We start from the raw sequence: 20,264 nt of genomic DNA, 5'->3' as shown, positions 1-20,264 counted from the left end.
TGGGTCATGGAGGAGATCAGAACAGAAATCCAACAGTTTATGAAATTTAACAAAAAGGAACACACAAAATACCAGCTCCTTCGGGACACAGCAAAGGTAGTACTCAGAGGAAAATTTATAGCTCTGAGAGCCTACAATAACAAATTGGAAAAATCACAAAGCAACAATTTAATGTTGCACCTTAAGCTCCTGGAAGGAGAGCAAAAAACCAACCCTAATCCCAGTAGAAGGAAGTAAATTATTAAAATCAAAGCAGAATTAAATGAATTGGAGTCCAAAAAAACTATAGAAAGAATCAACAAAACAAGAAGTTGGTTCTCTGAAAAAATTAACAAAATTGACAGACCCTTAGCAAATATTACCAAAAAAGAAGGGAGCACACTCAAATGAACAAAATCACAAATGAGAATGGTAATGTCACGACAGAAATTACCAAGATCCAGAGCATCATGAGGGAATACTTTTCAAACCTTTATGCCAACAAATTTGAGAATCTAGAAGAAATGCATGAATTTCTAGCTAATCTAAACATACCCACACTGAACCAGGAAGACCTAATCCAAATAAACAGGCCTATTTCAAGCACTGAAATAGAAATGGCAATAAGAGACCTTCCACCCAAGAAAAGCCCAGGGCCAGATGGATTCACAGCTGAATTCTATAAGGTCTTCAAAGCAGAGCTCACACCAATACTCCTCACGCTCTTCAATGAAATTGAAAATGGAGGTTCTTTGTCAAACTCATTCTACAAAGCCAGTATAAACCTCATCCCCAAACCAGACAGAGATTCATCAAAGAAAGAGAACTATAGACCCATTTCCTTGATGAATATTGATGCAAAACTTCTCAACAAAATACTGGCCAACTGTCTACAACACCTCATCAAAAAATTATACACTATAATCAAACAGGATTCATCACAGGGATGCAAAGCTGGTTCAACATACACAAGTCAATTAATATAATTCAACACATCAACAGGAGTAAGGACAAAAGTCACATGATTGTCTCAATAGATGCAGAAAAGGCATTTGACAGGATCCAACACCCCTGTATGCTAAAAGCTCTGGAGAAACTAGGAATCCATGAAACATTCCTCAGTATAATAAAGGTTGTGTATCACAAAGTCACAGCTAGTATTATACTTCATGGCAAAAAGCTAAAGCCACTTCATCTAAAAATCAGGAATGAGACAAGGATGCCCACTCTCTCCACTCTTCTTTAACATAGTGTTAGAATTCCTAGCCAGAGCAATAAGGCAAGAAGCAAGCATAAAGGGGATCCAAATAGGGAAGGAGGAAGTGAAACTCTCCCTCTTTGCAGATGACATGATTCTGTATTTAAAGAACCCTATAGACTCCACTCCCAAGTTCCTTGAGCTGATTCAAAACTTTGGAAAGGTAGCAGGGTATAAAATTAACCCTCAAAAATTAACTGCATTCCTCTATGCCATCAGTGAGAGGAATGAGGCAACAATCAGGAAAGCAACTCCTTTTGCAATAGCCTCAGAGAAAATAAAGTACCTAGGAATTATCTTAACTAAGAATGTAAAGGACCTTTGTGATGAAAACTTTAAAACCCTGAAAAAGGAAATTAAAGCAGAACTGAGGAAATGGAAAAACCTCCCATGTTCCCGGATTGGAAGAATCAACATCCTGAAAATGAGAATCTTGCCAAGGGCTATGTACAAATTCAATGCAATACCCATCAATATCCGAATGTCATTCTTTAAAGAAATAGAAGAGGCAATCAAAAATTTCATATGGAATAATAAAAGACCCCATATAGCAAAAACATTCCTTAGCAGAAAGAACAGCCCAGGAGGAATTTTAATACCAACTTTAGACTCTACTACAGAGCTATAGTGCCCAAAACAGCTTGGTACTGGCACAAGAACAGGCCTGAAGACCAATGGAATATAACCACAGACCTATGGCCACCGAATCTTTGACAAGGGAGCCAAAAATAATAGAATGGAAGAAAGACAGCCTCTTCAACAAGTGGTGCTGGCAGAACCGGTTAAGCACCTGCAGAAAAATAAGTTGGATCCTTCTTTGTCACCCTGCACTAGAATTAACTCCAAATGAATCAAAGACCTCGAGGTAAAAGCCAACACATTGAAAACTTTACAAGAAGAAATAGGAGACACAATAGGCCTCCTTGGCACAGGTCGAAACTTTCTCAATAAGGACCAAGAAACACAACAAATCAGAGAAAGGCTGGGTAAGTGGGACTGCATTAAATTGCAGAGTTTCTGTATGTCAAAGGATATAGCTAGTAAATTAATTAGGAAGCCTACAGAATGGGAGAAGATCTTTATTAACCATACAACAGATAAAGGCCTCATATCTAAAATATATCAATAGCTAAACAAATTGAATCTCTCCAAAACTAACCTCCAAAGTAACAACTGTCCCATTAAAAGATGGGTCAAATACTTGGAGAGAGTCTTATCTGAAGAAGAAATAAGAATGGCCTATAGACACATGAAGAAGTTCTAGACATCTCTGGTCATAAAAGAAATGCAAATCAAAACAACTCTAAGATTCCACCTCACTCCAGTTAGAATGGTCAGGATCAAGAAAACTAATAACAGAAAATGGTGGGGATATGGCCAGGAGGGAACAGTACTACACTGTTGGTGGGAGTTCAAACTCCTTCAACCACTATGAAAAGCAGTATGGCAGTTCCTCAAAAGACTAAACATAGAGCTCCCCTATGACCCAGCAATTCCACTACTTGGCATTTAACCAACCATCCAGAATCAAGGACATACTAAATCCACTAGCACAATGATGTTCATTGCAGCACTATTTACCATAGCAAAGATAAGGAACCAACCCAGATGTCCCTCAATTGATGAGTGGATCAACAAGATGTGGTATTTCTACACAATGGAATTCTATGCTGCTGTCAGAAAGAATGACATCACCCCATTTGTAAGGAAATGGGAAGACTTAAAAAAATCATATTAAGTGAAGTAAGCCAGACTCAAAGGAACATAGGCCCAATAGTCTCCCTCATTTGTCATAATGAGTAGAAACCTTGGGCTCTCCTAGCAGACATTTACAATAGAACAAAATCTAGAGACAGTAGTCCAAATAGTAGGACACTAAATGAAAGGACCTCCAGGATAAGGAAACAATAGCCATATAATGAGTGACTGTTGTCCTTAATGTATTATGTTATTGCTCATCTCTTTTGCCATCCCTTGGTTATCTCATATTGTTACAATATTTCACCTTGTTATCTGATATAGATATATTTTATATGTGCTTAATTGATTATTTGAAATTGGATAGGGAAAGGAGAAATCAAGATAAGTGGGGAGAGGGTGGGAGGGAAATAGGGACCATGTCCTGAAAAAGGGTATCAATGTTTGTAAAGTTATGCACCTTCTAACTGGTGAATATAATGTAACTGTTCTATTAATCACAATAAAAATTTATTAAAAAAATAGAATCTCAGGTCCTTTTGTGTCCTGGCTGGCTTTATCCTCAGATCTCAGCTCAGGAGTAGCTAGGATGAGCCATCCCACCGACTTCATTCTGTTTGTAATTGTGGTCATAATTTTTGTGTTGATTTTTGACAAGATTGAAGGAAATTTGAGATTTCACATTTAAATATTTAGAGTTTTGATAGTTTTAATTTTTCACAAGGTATTTATAAATAATGTTATTTCACATTATGGAAGACAATTAGAACCACATTACAGTAACGTTTGCTTTGGTAGGTGATTTAGGGGTGGCAGCTTTTGGAGCATTTTACAAGCTCTAGCTGAAATGTTGGTCACTCATTATGATTGACTTTAGTGGCTAGAGTAGGAGGAGGGAAGTGAAATGATTGTTTACTAATTTTCTACTCCTAATAAAAATGTCTTATGTTCAGAATAAATAAACATGGTTTCATCAATTAAAATAAAAAGAAATAATCTTTTTAAAATATTTTTGTAAATTGTCCAAATCTGGGTTCTCTGTGGAAGCAACATGAAATAGTCTTAAATGCAAGCCAATAAAATAGTAGACATCCAGCCAAATTTTTTATTTCAAATTCCTTCAGTAGATTTGAATATGTAATGAATTATTAAAGATTATAACTTCTCCTACACTTAAGACAATCCAGAATATATATTATACAACTCTGGCTTCACAATGTCTCTGTCTCTGTCTCTGTCTCTCTCTGTCCCTATGTCTGTCTATCTGTCTATCTGTCTTTCTCTCTCTCTCTCTCTTTCTCTCTCTACGTTACCTCTACATTCTGTCTCTTCAAAATTTGGAATTCAAATTGGGTCTGCATATGCTCCAAACCATAGCCCTCTGGTATTACTCCTGTTATCATCTACAAAACTACCTGCTTTGAACTCCAGCCCCTTAAACAAGTCAGTACTTTGTAACCTGTGTATCTTTCAGACCACCACCTACCAAGAATGTTCCCATTCTATTCTCTCCTGCTATTGTATTAATTTCTAATTAGTGAAAACTAAACCCAAAGCCATTTCTCTCTGCTCTCAAACCCTTGAAAAATATATCCACAAACTATCAAATTGTAAGTGTATATGCTTCTGATTTGTATATATGTTCTGTCTTTTTTCCTAGTTTTCACTTCCTTATAATCAGGGATCTGTAGTTTCAGTTCTTGAATTCAAATCATTAACATGGTGCTTTATAAGTAGGCATTACTCAGTAAATGTTATTTTAGAGTTAAATCGATAAACATTTATCATGTACTTTTAGGTGAGTTCTACTAAAGACTAGAAAGACTGTAGACAGATAAGCACCTAATGTCTACAAATTTTAAGTTCAAAGTAATGATTGCTATCAGTTTGGTGAATATGTTACCCAAGATGGTGTAGGAAACTAAGAGATAATATACAGGTCATAGACTCAAGAATTCTTCAGTCATGCAGAGAGCACTGTTAATAGAGAGAGAGAAAGAGACAAAGAGAAATAAGATAAAGAGAAAACAAGAGATAAAATTTAAGAAAAGGGTCATTGAAATTCAAAAGCAAGGAATTCATGACTCAATAACTTAAAGAGGATGATCAAGACCTGTTCATGATCAATAGCAAATATTCATTAAGTCTGCTCAGGAAGTTCTTAACTTAGAATTGAATGTAGGCCCAAAGGGTCTGAATGGAGTTCAGAAAGCAGTACAATTTTCTCTCACTGGAAAAGATGTGGGACTTGGAGAAGAAGAGTAGAGAACATTCCCAATCAAGGCTGGGATGTGTTGGAGTGGTTTCCAGAGCCCACTCACTCCAACTATGAGGCTGACTGCTCCTCTCTTGTGCTCCACTCATGTGCAGGAACACTGCATGTAAGTCAGGCATGGTGGGAGTATATGCACCATGGCTGTAAACTCTGAGCTACAAGTGAGCATATTCTTCTAAGAGACCATGGTGAAATGTTTACCAGTGTATAACCAATTATGTATAAAGCCAAAAGCATGAATGATAGCCAAGATATAGCTCATGAAAGTCAAATATTCTATTTAAAACTGGCTTCAATTTAAATTTCCAAGTGTAAGATTGTGTGTGTATGCATACACATATCACATCTATTTATATGTATGTGTGTACATATGAACACATATTACATATTACATGTGTACATGTAATATAGAAAGGGATGAATTCCTTATTAGAATAGGGAGCAACCTTAGTGGTGTTGAGATTATCTATGCATAAAACAAAGCCAATAAGAGTGGACATTTCCAACTAAGAAACTGTGCACCCAAAAATACAGGTTGGAAAAAAGACAGCCTCTTCAACTATCAGGACTGACATGTGCAGAAAACTGAAGTTAGATCATTACACATCACCCTGCACCAGAATCAAGTCAATGAAAATATTACAGGAAGGGGTGGAGGATACACTAGGGCTCTTAGGCATTGGTAGAAACTTCCTAAGATCCAGAAGCACAACATATATGTTCATTTGATTATTTGAAATATGAAAGGGAAGGGGGGAAAACGGACAATTGGGAGGGAGCAGGGGGAGAGAAATGGGGACAAAAACATGAGAAGGGCTATCAATGTATGAGAAGTAACGCACCTACTCTCTGGCTAATGTAACTGTAACCCCTGTATACATTACAATAAAAAAATAAAAAAGTTTCTGCATGGCAAAGGACATCGCTAACAAGATAAATATCCTTTTATCAGACCAGAGCTTCATATCTAAAATATGCTTAAAAATTAAAATCCCAAAAATAAACCTTCAAAGAAACAACCACCCAATTAATAAATAGACTAAAGATTAAGGAAAGACTTTCCAAAAGAAGTGAGGCTGGCCAATAGACACATAACAAAATGTTCAACATCTCTGGCCTCAAAAAAATGCAAATCCAAACAACATAGAGATTCCACCAAACCCCAGGTAGAATAGCCATTGTCAAGAAAAACTAACAATAACAGATGCTTGCAGAGATGTGTCACTAGACACTATGCTGAAAATGAACTATACAACTTGTGAGGGTGGGAGACCAAGAGGGAAAAACTAGGAGAAAACAAAGAAAGGGGTGACACTGTTCAAAAAGAAATATACAGACCAGGAGTTTGGCCTAGTGGTAGAGTGCTTGCCTAGCATGCAGAAAGACCCAGGTTCAATTCATCGGCACCTCATACATAGAAAAAGCTGCAAATGGTGCTGTTGCTCAAGTGGTAGAACTCTAGCCTTGAGAAAAGCCCAAGGACAGTGCCCAGCCCCTGAGTTCAAGCCCCAGGACTGGCAAAAAAAAATGTACTCCCAAGGAACAGAAATTTAAGGTATGAGAATTATTGCGTAAGTCACAGAGAATTGAATCTAAGACAGATAAGATCTAAGATCAGCTAACTGATACCTAGATTGCATAATTTTTTGCTATTGTTAATTTGATTGCCTGTGTATTAAAAATAGCTTTATACCAGTACATACACAAAAGTATTCAGGAATCAATGCTCAGATACCAGAGCTCTGGCCACCCCTAGGAGCCAGCTCCAAGTGGCCTGGTGCTGTCTGGTCCTTATTTCTAACTCTACTGACACCAAGCTCATCTGATCTAAACCTTCCTAATTGGTGGTTTCATATTCTTTATTATAATGATAGGTGTGTTTTCTTTTTTGCCAGTCATGGGGCTTGAACTCAGGGCCTGAGCACTGTCCTTGGACACTTTTTGTTCAAGGCTAGCACTCTACCACTCAAGCCACAGCTCCATTTCTTGCTTTTCCTGAGTATGTGGTAGTGAGGAATTGAAGCCAAGGCTTTGTGCATGCTAGGCAAGCACTCTACCACTAGGCTATGCTCCCAGCCCTGGGTGTGTTTTCTTTATATCAACATAAAGACCACATTACCACTAGCTCTTTGTGTATTAAAATCAAATTAATACATAACAATTTGTTTAACAGCTAAAGAACATCAAACGTATTAGAAGTTTGTAACATACCTTGAGGATTCGTGCTTCTAGGTTTCTGACTAGGTCTTGGCAGATTCCAGAAACAAAATACTGGTACAAGGCAAGGAGAGGAAGAATCTACCAGGAGAATAAAATAAGTCTTGTTTTTAAATATATTTTATCCAGTTAATAACATCATTAATTAAGTCTGTCAATGAGGGGAGTATTATACAAAATATTAATTTCCAGGCTAGCAAGCTGAACTGCTTACTATAAACAAGAATATAATTTTATCAGAATTTAAAGACACTATCAGAGACTTACAGTTCCATGTATATGTCATTTAGTGTCCCAAATTTATGGTTTATATCCAGTTGAGTAAAAAAAAATTGAGTTATCATTCTTGAAAAAAATTAAATTAATAGAAATGTATGAAGCCTATAGGTAAATCCTAGCAAAGGAGATATCGAATGCAAATTTTAAAGTACTAAAGTCCCCTAATGTGCTCTTCCTTATTCATGTCAATATTACCGGTGACATATCTTCAGACATCTATCCATTTGCCTTTTATGTACTTGGCACTGTTGAACAAAAAAAATAGCAAAATCTAACAAGCCACAGCCTTTCCTTAACATACATTTTACTTATTCAAACTCAAGCTTATGGTGGTAAATGACTATAATCCCAACTATTTAGGATCTAGAGGCAGGAAGATCATGAGTTTGAAGCCAGCCCAGGTAAAGTTAGTAATACCCTATCTCTAATTTTTAAATGAAAAATCTATATTTAAAGGGCTAAAAGTGATATATGTTCAAGTGGTGGGAAGTTTGTTTAGCACTCAATTGTTCATTGTTCTCAAATTTTCATTGATATAAGTGAAAGCTAGAGATTATCAGTAATTCAGCTGTCCTAGCCACCAACCTTTCAGAAAAGGGACAGTTTTGCATGGATTTTACACCTCTCCTGTCCTCAGCTTCAACCTGAAGATTCATACCTGCACTTGTCTTGCCTACTAAGTCAGGGTGTGATAAGAAAGATCAAGCTTTAAATTATTTAGCAAACTGTCCGTTGGTGACATAGCCAGTTTTATATTTGACAAGAGTCTCCTTAACCACTAGACTACATCTGAGACAAGTTAATATAACATGAACAGAAACTGTTTCCTTCTTCCAAGTTCAGTTGGGGAATTTCTACTGACCAGCAAGCTGCTAACAGAACAAGTTTATAAAAAAGATTGTAACTAGTTTTGGGGCTAAGAGTTTGGCATACTGATAGAGTGCTTGCCTAGCACACACAAAGACCCGGGTTTGATTATTTGATCCCATATACATAGGAAAAAAGCCAGAAGTGGTGCTATGGCTCAAGTGCTAGAGCTCTAGCCTTGAAAAAACCCAAGGACAGTTTTCAGGCCCTTAGCCCAAGCCCAGGACTAGCACAAAAAAAAAGATTATAACTAATTTTATATGACTTTAAACATAATGCAATCTATTTTTTGGCAATTATACACTACAAATATAACACAAAATTTTTTTCCACAATTAATTCAGCAGCACAAAACAGTAAGAGTTAGCAATTACCTTTGAGATATAATTCCTTTTCTTTAGTGAGAAATAAAAACATAGCATTTTATTGCTGCCAATTACTCAGTTATTCAGGGGGTAAAATCCCTCAGGTTCTCAATTTCTTAAGGTTTAGAAGAAAGAGTCTAATTTCTTTTCTAAAGCAGTACATGTATTACATATAAATATGAGTAAGCAGCTAAAGGTACCTAGGGGAGAAAAATCATTTTCTCAATCCAGAAATGAATTCCTGTAACAGGAGGGAAGTTTTATTCTATCTATGTATTTACTTGTCAGTCATAGGGCTTGACCTCTGGACTTGGGAACTGTCCCTGAGCTCTTCAGTTCAAGAGTAGTATTCTACCACTTTGAGCAACAGTGCTACTTGGAATCTCATGGAATTTGATGCTTAGGCTGGCTTTGAACTGTGATACTCAGATCTCAGCCTCCTAAGTAGCTAGGATTACAGGCATGAACCACTGGTACCTCGCTATTTTATTGTCTTTTAAGTAAAGAACTTCTTGCCAAATGTGTCCAGTATGAAAGGTATATATCAGCCTCTTCATTTTTTGTGTATGCCAGTCTTGGGTCTTGGACTCAGAACCTGGGCACTGTCTCTGAGATTTTGCATTCAAGGTTAATGCTCTACCACCTGAGACACATCTCCACTTCAGGCTTTTTTGGTATACAACTTAAGATGAGTCTCATAAACTTTCCTGTTGAGGCTGTCTTTTAACTGAAATGCTCAGATCTCAGCCTTTGGAATATCTAGGATTACAGGCATAAGATTTTGGCACCCAGCAACCTCTTCATTTTAATGCATGGATATATAATTTAAAGCTCATATCAAGGGCAAGCCTGGTTTCAAACCAAGATCCTCAGATCTGACCAAAAGAAAATTAGTGAAACTTGAAAAAGCGTAAGACGAGGTAAAAATATCACAGTGAATTCAGAGCTGTTGATTTTACTTACGATTAGGTTGTGCTTAGCAAAATGCAGTTCCCGGATGATATAATATAGGCTCGCAATGACAGAACAGATATCAGCCCTGAATCTGTCACTGAAGAGTTCAATGCCTGGGAGAAGCTGAGTGATTTCATACTGAGCATAGCAACGATCTGCTTTGGGATGTGGAAGAGTGGTTCTAAGCAAACCCTGAAAATGGAAAACAATGAAACAAACAGTGATAAATTCCATTTGCAATAAGGACACAAAACCATTCCCAAATTCTAGCTTTCTATACTCCTTAGCATACTGTACAATTATCATTATTATAGATATTAAATTCTTTTATCTCTCATATAAAAATAGCTGTTGAAAATTTTTTTGTTGTGTGTAGGTCATGGGGCTTGAGCTTGGCCTAGGCACTATCCCTGACCTCTTTAGCTCAAGGCTACCACCCTACCCTGGGCTGGGTATTGTCCCTGAGCTCTTCAGCTCAGGCTACTGCTTTACCCTGGAGCCAAGCCACACTTCCCATTTTCTGGGAGTTAGATGGAGATAAGAGTCTCAGGTCCTTTTGGGCCCAGGCTGGCTTTAAACCTTAATCCCCAGATTTCAGGCTCCTGAGTAACTAAGATTACAGGCACGAGCCACCTCACCCCGCAGCTATTGAAAATTCAAAATTCAAAATTTTACTTTAAAATTATTTTGACCTCAGAATTGAACAACTGTACACACCAACTAGATCTAACAGACATCTGCAGATCATTCCACCCAGCAACATCACAATCTATGGTTTTCTTCAGCAGCACATGGAACATTTTCCAAAATAGACCACAATTTAGGGCATAAAAAAAACCTGGGCAGATTCAGAAACATGAAATTATTCCATGCATTCTCTCAGACCACAAGGGCATCAAATTGGAACAGAACACCCATCTTCACCAACGAAAACTCTGTAACTCATGGAGATTGAACAACACATTGTTGAATCACCAATGGGTCATCGAGGAGATCAGAATAGAAATCCAACAGTTTATGAAATTTAACAAAAAGGAACACACAAAATACCAGCTCCTTCGGGACACAGCAAAGGTAGTACTCAGAGGAAAATTTATAGCTCCAATAACAAATTGGAAAAATCGCAAACCAACAATTTAATGTTGCACCTTAAGCTCCTGGAAGGAGAGCATAAAACCAACCCTAATCCCAGTAGAAGGAAGCAAATTATTAAAATTAAAGCAGAATTAAATGAATTGGAGTCCAAAAAAACTATAGAAAGAACCAACAAAACAAGAAGTTGGTTCTCTGAAAAAATTAACAAAATTGACAGACCCTTAGCAAATATTACCAAAAAAAGAAGGGAGCACACTCAAATGAACAAAATCACAAATGAGAATGGTAATGTCACGACAGAAATTACCAAGATCCAGAGCATCATGAGGGAATACTTTTCAAACCTTTATGCCAACAAATTTGAGAATCTAGAAGAAATGCATGAATTTCTAGCTAATCTAAACATACCCACACTGAACCAGGAAGACCTAATCCAAATAAACAGGCCTATTTCAAGCACTGAAATAGAAATGGCAATAAGAGACCTTCCACCCAAGAAAAGCCCAGGGCCAGATGGATTCACAGCTGAATTCTATAAGGTCTTCAAAGCAGAGCTCACACCAATACTCCTCACGCTCTTCAATGAAATTGAAAATGGAGGTTCTTTGCCAAACTCATTCTACAAAGCCAGTATAAACCTCATCCCCAAACCAGACAGAGATTCATCAAAGAAAGAGAACTATAGACCCATTTCCTTGATGAATATTGATGCAAAACTTCTCAACAAAATACTGGCCAACTGTCTACAACACCTCATCAAAAAATTATACACTATAATCAAACAGGATTCATCACAGGGATGCAAAGCTGGTTCAACATACACAAGTCAATATAATTCAACACATCAACAGGAGTAAGGACAAAAATCACATGATTGTCTCAATAGATGCAGAAAAGGCATTTGACAGGATCCAACACCCCTGTATGCTAAAAGCTCTGGAGAAACTAGGAATCCATGAAACATTCCTCAGTATAATAAAGTCTGTGTATCACAAACTCACAGCTAACATTATACTTAATGGCGAAAAGCTAAAGCCATTTCCTTTAAAATCAGGAATGAGACAAGGATGCCCACTCTCTCCACTTCTCTTTAACATAGAATTAGAATTCCTAGCCAGAGCAATAAGGCAAGAAGCAAGCATAAAGCAGATCCAAATAGGGAAAGAGTAAGTGAAACGTTCGCTCTTTGCAGATGACATGATTCTGTATTTAAAGAGCCCGATAGACTCCACTTGGCAAGGTAGCAGGGTATAAAATTAACCCTCAAAAATCAACTGCCACATGAGAAAGAGTATCAAAGTTTGTGAAGTAATGTACCTTCTATCTGGTGAATATAATGTAACCCTTCTAATAATTACAATAAAAAATATATGAAAAAAGTCAACAATGAGAGGAACAAGGAAACAATCAGGAAAACAATAGCCTCAAAGAAAATAAAGTACCTAGGAATTATCTTAACTAAGAATGTAAAGGACCTTTGTGATGAAAACTTTAAAACCCTGAAAAAGGAAATTAAAGCAGAACTGAGGAAATGGAAAAACCTCCCATGTTCCCGGATTGGAAGAGTCAACATCCTGAAAATGAGAATCTTGCCAAGGGCTATGTACAAATTCAACACAATACCCATCAATAACCCAATGTCATCTTTAAAGAAATAGAAGAGGCAATCCAAAATTTTATATGGAATAATAAAAGACCCCGTATAGCAAAAACACTTCTTAGCAGAAAGAACAGAGCAGGAGAAATTTTAGTATCAAACTCTAGACTCTATTACAGAACTATAATAATCAAAACAGCTTGGTACTGGCACAAGAACAGGCCTGAAGACCAATGGAATAGAACTGAGGATCCAGATATTAACCCACAGACCAATGGCCACCTAATCTTTGATAAGGGAGCCAAAAAGAAAATAGAATGGAAGAAAGACAGCCTCTTCAACAAGGGGTGCTGGCAGAACTGGTTAAGCACCTGCAGAAAATTAAAGTTGGATTCTTCTTTGTCATCCTGCACCAGAATTAACTCCAAATGGATAAAAGACCTTGAGGTAAAAGAAGATACACTGAAAACCTTACAAGATGGAATAGGAGACACACTAGGTCTCCTTGGCACAGGTCGAAACTTTCTTAATAAGGACCCAGAAACACAACAAATCAAAGAAAGGCTGGATAAGTGGGACTGCAATAAACTGCAGAGCTTCTGTATGGCAAAGGATATAGCTAGCAAACTAACTAGAAAGCTTACAGAATGGGAGAAGATCTTTACTACAGACACAGGCCTCATATCTAAAATATATCAATAGCTAAAAAAATTGAATATCTCCAAAACTAATCTCCAAAGAAACAACCATCCCATTAAAAGATGGGCCAAAGACTTATAGAGAGTCTTCTCTGAAGAAGAAATAAGAATGGCCTATAGACACATGAAGAAATGCTCAACATCTCTGGTCATAAAAGAAATGCAAATCAAAACAACTCTAAGATTCCACCTCACTCCAGTTAGAATGGTCATGATCAAGAAATCTAATAACAACAGATAATGGTGGGGATGTGGTCAGGAGGGATCACTACTACACTGTTACTGGGAGTGCAAACTCGTTTAACCACTATGGAAAACAGTATGGAGGTTCCTCAAAAGACTTAACATAGAGCTCCCGTATGACTCAGCAATTCCACTATTATGCATTTACCCAATCATCCAGAAACAAGAACATACTAAAGCCACTGGCACAATGATGTTCATTACATCACTATTTACCATAGCAAAGATATGGAACCAACCCAGATGTCCCTCAGTAGATGATTGAATCAAGAAGATGTGATACTTATACACAATGGAATTCTATGCAGCCATCAGAAAGAATGACATTGCCCATTTGTAAGGCAATGGAAAGACTTGGGAAAAAAAATCATATTAAGTGAAGTAAGCCAGACTCAAAGGAACATAGGCTCAATGGTTTCCCTCATTTGTCATAATCAGTAGAAACCTTGGGCTCTCCTATCAGAGATTTACAATAGAGCAAAACCTAGATACATAAGACCATATAGTATGAAGCTAAACAAAAGGACTTCGAGGATATAAAAACAAAACCATATAATGAATGATTGCTGTCCTTAATGTACTATGTTATCTCATCTCTTTTGCTGCCCCTTGGTTATCTCACATTGTTACAGTATTTTACCTTGTTATCTGATATATTGGATATATGCTTATTTGCTTATTTGAAATAGGATAGGAAGGGGGAAACAAGATGAGTGGGAAATGGGGACCAAGACATGAGAAAGGGTATCAATGTTTGTGAAGTAATGCACCTTCTATCTGGTGAATATAATGTAACCCTTCTATCAATTACAATAAAAATATATGAAAAAATCATTTTTGAAAAGCAATAAGTTTTTTAAATAAATCTCACCAGTTAATTTTTACTAATATAACAATAATACCATATTAAATAAAATATTGAACTTTAGGGTATAGTACTGGCTTTTGAATGCAAGACCTCATACTTGTACTCTTACTACCAGAGCCACACCTACAATTCTCTAGTAGTGCTACCACTTGCTACACCACCTGTCCTTTTTTGCTTTGATTATTCCACAGTTAGGGTCTCTTGACTTTTCCCCAGGGATAGCCTCAGACTGTGATCCTCTGGCCTGTGTCTCTTACATTGGGGGGATGAAGCAGAGCATTTTTAAGTCACAACACATATTTTCTAGAACATAAACATTGCCTTGGAGAATATGGAGCATGAGACAGTGAAGAATGAAGTATAAGGAGCTACAATAAGCTCATCATTCTCTTTGCTCTCTTGCCTCTTTGCTTTGTAACACATGAAGAGGTATTTGGCTTATAAGAAAATTGCTAACTAAGTCTGGCCTTAGATTAGAAGAAGAAGCCTTTCCCCCCAAAATTTAGCTTCCTAGATTTCAGAAGCTATCAGCGTCCTCTGATACATAGAACAAGGCATCTGTCCACCCATCAAAGTAAACAGAACCTTTAGTATCCAGCAAAGGCCGCTGGCTACGTCAGATTTCAGATAAAAGCTGCTTTCTTCATTGAAATAAACCAAAAACCCTGAGAAACACAAACACTCCTCTTCTGTATTCTACAACTTATTTCTTGCCTTTCTCAAATGATATACTTTACATTATGCCACAAAGTGATCTTCAGATCTCAGCCTTCTGAGTAGTTGGAATTGAAGGCTTAAGCCACTGGTGCCTAGCTGGGATACATATTTTTTATGGAATGAATTGAGAGCTGCGCTGCTATAGAGAAACACAAAATGTTACCTGAAAGAGTAATGCAGACAAAAGGCAACAGTCAATCTTCTTTTCAATGTTCAATACCTTAGTAAATCTAAATAAGTAGAAGAATAACCCAATTAGAAATTCTCTAAATTGTCTTTAAACATACATTTAGGATGCAGAAAAGATTAGAAAAATATTTATACAAGAAATATTAGAAAAACATAAAGAAGAAAATGAAAGATCATCTATCATCCTACCACTTAAACATGATTGCTGGTAATATTTTCGTCAATTTCTTTCTAGGTCTTTTCTCTTGGTAATTTCATACACATACACACAGAAACATAAATATCTACATATGAAGACTGAAGGAATACAATACATATTATGAGCACATACCTTATTAAAGTATACTCACTGGGTAAACTGCTACAAGTAAAAGTTATCTAGAAGTTGCCTTGAATGGTAAATGCTGACATGAAATCACTAACTCCATATCAGCGAACTGCTGATGCTAACAGAATAGCCCAAATAAAAGCTTGGGGGCTTAGGACCTCTACTGCATTGTTATTCTTGAGCCTACCCAGTTTTGTGTCCAACAGATACACTTTGATTTTTTTGTTTTCTTTACATCAATAAATCTGCCACTATGTAAGCTCTTTTGTGTTCAACCTTGAATTATTTCTCCAAGACCAAGAAGTTTCTGACCCCAGACTCAGAACGATAAACCCAGTAACAAATTTTTTGGCAAAAGCAGGTACACCATTAAGGTTTTGGATAACTGTGGTTGAATGCTGCTTTCCCAAAAAGAGCAGAAATGTACCTTCAAACTAGCTATACGGAACTGCTCACAACAGTATGTCTCTGCATGAACATTAAAACATGATCTCTCAATTTGCTATTGCCTCATATTATGCCCCTTTAGAGAACTTTCTTTATATGGATCTTGAAACCTACATTTGCAACTGTTATATTACTTGCTCCTAAATTATATTTATATAACACTAGGCAGCTTCAGGGAATTAATAACATAAGTAGTCTGGGTTCAGTTGCTTGGTGTGGGCATTTGAGCAGGTATTTTATTGCTGGAAGAAGAGTTTGCTCTACTAAAGTATCTGGGAGAACAGCTAAAGCTCGTGTAGACTCACGTCTGTAGAAGTCAGACTTCCAGCTATGTAACCAGGCAATGGCTTTCTTCTGTTTAGAATCACTAGATAATAACTTCGGAGGCTCAGGGCTGAGGTACCCTCTGGCAAGAATGCTGGAACAGTTCCTTCCTGAGCTGTGAACCTGCCTCCTCCCTTACCTATCCTAGTTCTGACTGCCAAGTTCAAGTAAAGGGTATGAGGATGGAAATTGTGCTCCTTCCCAGAAGTACAAAAAAAATCAAACTTAACAGGTTTAAAAGATCATTTAATAATTTTAAAGTAGTAATTTCTTGCTTGCTCTCACCGAAGATACTATCTGGAAATAAAATCTTTTATTGTTAAATTTGCTCTGCAGCTCAAATATGGTACAGGTCTCTGATCACTCCATCCTATATATGAGCTGAAGTAACTTCAGAGTGATATTAATACATTTTGAAGTGTTCAATATGTACAAAGCATTATATCTTCATATCTTACTGTGATAGAATGAATAATGTCTCCCCAAGACATCCTAGTTTCAATCCCTGGATCTTGGGAATATCTTAACTTATGTAGCAGAAAAGACCTGGAAGATATGACTAAATTCAGGTGTCTGAGATGGGACAATTATTCTGGATTACCTAGGTGGGTCCAATGTAATCACAGTGGTCCTAATAAGAGTAAGGCAGAGGTGCAATAGGAAAAGATAGGAGAATGGAAGCAGAGGTCAGAGATAGTAAGACATAGACTGGGAAACTTGTGGAGGTAGATGGGGGATGAAGGGAGAGTGGAGAGAAAGATGATAGGATTTTGGTACTGACACAGATGAATGACCTGGGGCTATGAATCTTGGAATATAAAAATCCCTAATGCCAATATATGCCTAAAAACAGACTGTCGCTTGGAGCTTCCCCAGAAAGCACAGCCCCGATTGATTTTAATACTTCTGAACTTCATACACTGGAGTTGAGGCTACAGCTCAGTGACACAGCATTTGCCTAGCAATGTACAGAACCATGAGTATATTTTGTAGCATCACTTAAAAATGGCTTAAGTGACTAGTTGGTAGCAATTTGTTACAGCAGAGATAGGAATTTAATACTGCTGTGCTATGAGCTACATTGCATCCCACCAGTTTTGGTATTAGCAAGCCAGTATCAGCTCCTAACCCCCAGTAACCTCAGAATGAACTGGACATAAGTCTTTAAAGATGTACTTAATTGAAATGAGGCCAGGTGGGTACTCTGGTCCAATGTGACTAGCGAATTTTTAATAAAAAGATATTATAATTAGAACAGAGTCATCCAGAGAGACCACTTATAGAGACACATTGATAAATGGTTGCATAGAAGACAAGGAGAGACAAGGGAAACTCTCCACTGCCCCTTGACCTCAGATGGCCAGCCCCTACAGCTAAGAGATGACAAATTTATGTTCAAGTCATTTGATTTGTGGTACTGGGTTATGCTATCTGAGCAATCTAGTAGAGCATGTCATTGCAATTACTCTACAATACCACACTTAACAGGTGAGGACACTGAGGCTCAAGAAGAATGAGTAACATGCTGAGATACAAGGCAAGGAGGCTACTCCTCCCTTGGCCCTAAGTCAGCCAGCTTCCATGATGTTATTCTTGCTACATACCAACTGATCCTTTCCTCACTTGTTCCTTCAACAAGTAGCTACTAAAAGTCTACTCCATACCAGGTACTTGGATACATCAGTTAACAAAACAAAGGCCTGTCAGCATGAATCCTTTATCTTGGGACTAAGAGGTGTCACAGGATGAAAAGATAGTCATACACAACAAATTTCACGTAAATATGTCATCTTTTCAACTGTCCAAGAACAGAGTATGTACTCCATGTGACCCACAAAGGCAGCCAGGGTCTAGGACATGAGTCATTGCATCTTTATACTCACTGTGCTATCTTTGCTGCTATTACAGCACCTTGCAAGCACCCCCAAATGCCAACTTTTGACAAAAATTCTTCACTGTAGTCTTTGAAGCCAGTGCCATGGGTGACACTGGAGAGAGAGGTACCAAATTCTTTCCAGGTATGCAACACATCTGTTTTTCTGAATATATCATCAAGAGCTTGACACCAACACTTGAAAGCAGCTCTAAAATAGAACAAAGCACTAAGAAGGATGTTTTGTTTTCTGAGATGTCTGTCTTCCAATAAGAAACACTAATATGGTGAAGAAACATTCAATCAGTGTGCTTGAGAGCAAATATGTATCATTCACTGCTCATAACAATTCTCTAGAATAAAATGAAGCTCTGTACTATTATTATAGAACTAAAATTTAAGGGAAAGTATATTGTCTTGATCAATAAAAAAGAAAACTTTTGCCCTACTAATTCCCCAAACTCTACCTTTTCTTTTCTGCAAAGATGAGTAGATTTCCAAGTGAATTCAGGGCCTGAACTTTAAGACTCCTTTGATTGCTGGCTTGGAGAACATCTGTATTTTTTAATCAAGTGAAAGAATAAATGTCAGTTCTGGGGGAAAATTCCCTTAATATTTGCAAGAATACTTTAAACTGCATTATTACTTATCTGTGTAGACTGCAATAAGAAAGCTGCAAACTAATAGTGCTTTCAAATGTCACACAGTATATATACCAAGAGAGAGAGCAAACAGTATGCTATTTAACACTTCAGAATGAGAGACTGGGTATAATACACAGGAAACAAGTTTCATGGAAGTCACAAAATGAGGTCAGGCAGGTAGACATATTGAAAATGACATGAAAGGGGGGAATCAATGCACATGAGAAGAATGAGGACTTGTGGAATATGGTAATCTAGAGAAGTTGAAGCCTGTGGAGAGAGGTAGTGCTCAAGATTTCTTAATACCACATGATGAGAGTATCCTATAGCATATGGGAAGGCTCAAATTGTAGCAGAGGTATCATAATTCATACATAGTATATTTGATATTTTTCCTCTTCCCTACATGCAAAAAGATAATATCACACATTTATACATTCAGTTGTATAATCAGATACATGATAAACATGGTGTGGTCAGGCCTCAGTGAGCTCAGCACCATGCCCTGGAAATCTACAGGAGAGTCAAAATGGAGTCTCTACTGGCTAGAGATCCTAGACAGCTACAATGTACAGAAACTTTCCTACAGCAAAGGAAAAGGTGAGAAAGAAACCTATTTATAAAGGAGTCTAATATCTACTTTCATTTTATACATAAAAAAGGAATTTTGGCATGACTTCTAAATGCTATGAATGTTCTGCAAGTACTGTGGTCTTTATTTAGTTCTGAACTTCACCAAGATTTACTCCTCAATTTAGAAAATATGTTCCTAAGCTTCCCACTGCTTATTTTACTTAAGTCACTACAACACACCTGTGTTAGCTCACATAGTGGCTGTCATATACCAGGACAGGAAAGAAGCATCTCAATACTTCTTCATACCTTCTAAGGTCTGAGAATTTACATATTAGCCCACAAATTATTTTATTTATAAATGGTTTTTCTTCTATATTTAAAGCCTCACAATTAGTTTTTGAAAGAATGTGTGTAGGAAGAGCAAGACCCATCTGAAAAAAAAAACAACCAAACTGGGTGTAGGGCACATGCCTGTAAACCCAACTATATGGACAGCATAGTCTGAAATGGCTTGTTGCAAAAATGACATTGGGTTTATAATACAAGTCAAGAATATACTACTGAATTTATGAGAGAGAGAGAGAGAGAGAGAGAGAGAGAGAGAGAGAGAGAGAGAGAGAGAGAGAGAAGAGTTATAAAGGAAAAGAAATTAGCTAAAACACAGCCAAAGCTGTGTCTCTGCCTGCATATAATCCCTACTTTAATCCAAGGGTGAAAGGGTAAAGAACAGAAGGTCAAGAATCTCACATTGGCCCCAGGTAAATGGGTAATGG

General features: G+C 37.2%; 1 protein-coding gene across 4 annotated transcripts in view; it reads right to left on the bottom strand.

The window, feature by feature from the left end:
- Cfap54 (cilia and flagella associated protein 54) overlaps positions 1–20,264 on the bottom strand; it is a 270,425-nt gene that overhangs the window by 103,759 nt on the left and 146,402 nt on the right. For all 4 annotated transcript variants that reach the window (XM_090328446.1, XM_090328444.1, XM_090328445.1 and 1 more), the window contains exons 42-46: positions 18,739–18,826; positions 18,282–18,482; positions 15,274–15,340; positions 9,902–10,084; positions 7,422–7,508 (exon numbers count right to left, since the gene is read on the bottom strand). In XM_090328446.1, the coding sequence (XP_090184572.1) occupies positions 7,422–7,508; positions 9,902–10,084; positions 15,274–15,340; positions 18,282–18,482; positions 18,739–18,826 (626 nt within the window). The remainder of the gene's footprint in view (positions 1–7,421; positions 7,509–9,901; positions 10,085–15,273; positions 15,341–18,281; positions 18,483–18,738; positions 18,827–20,264) is intronic.

This window comes from Megascapheus bottae, chromosome 2 (assembly GCF_031878675.1).
Source record: "Megascapheus bottae isolate mThoBot1 chromosome 2, mThoBot2.hap1, whole genome shotgun sequence".
In the NCBI taxonomy this organism is placed as follows: Eukaryota; Metazoa; Chordata; class Mammalia; order Rodentia; family Geomyidae; genus Megascapheus; species Megascapheus bottae.
Note: the sequence above shows the minus strand (reverse complement) of the source record. Positions and strands in the feature narration are given on the sequence as shown.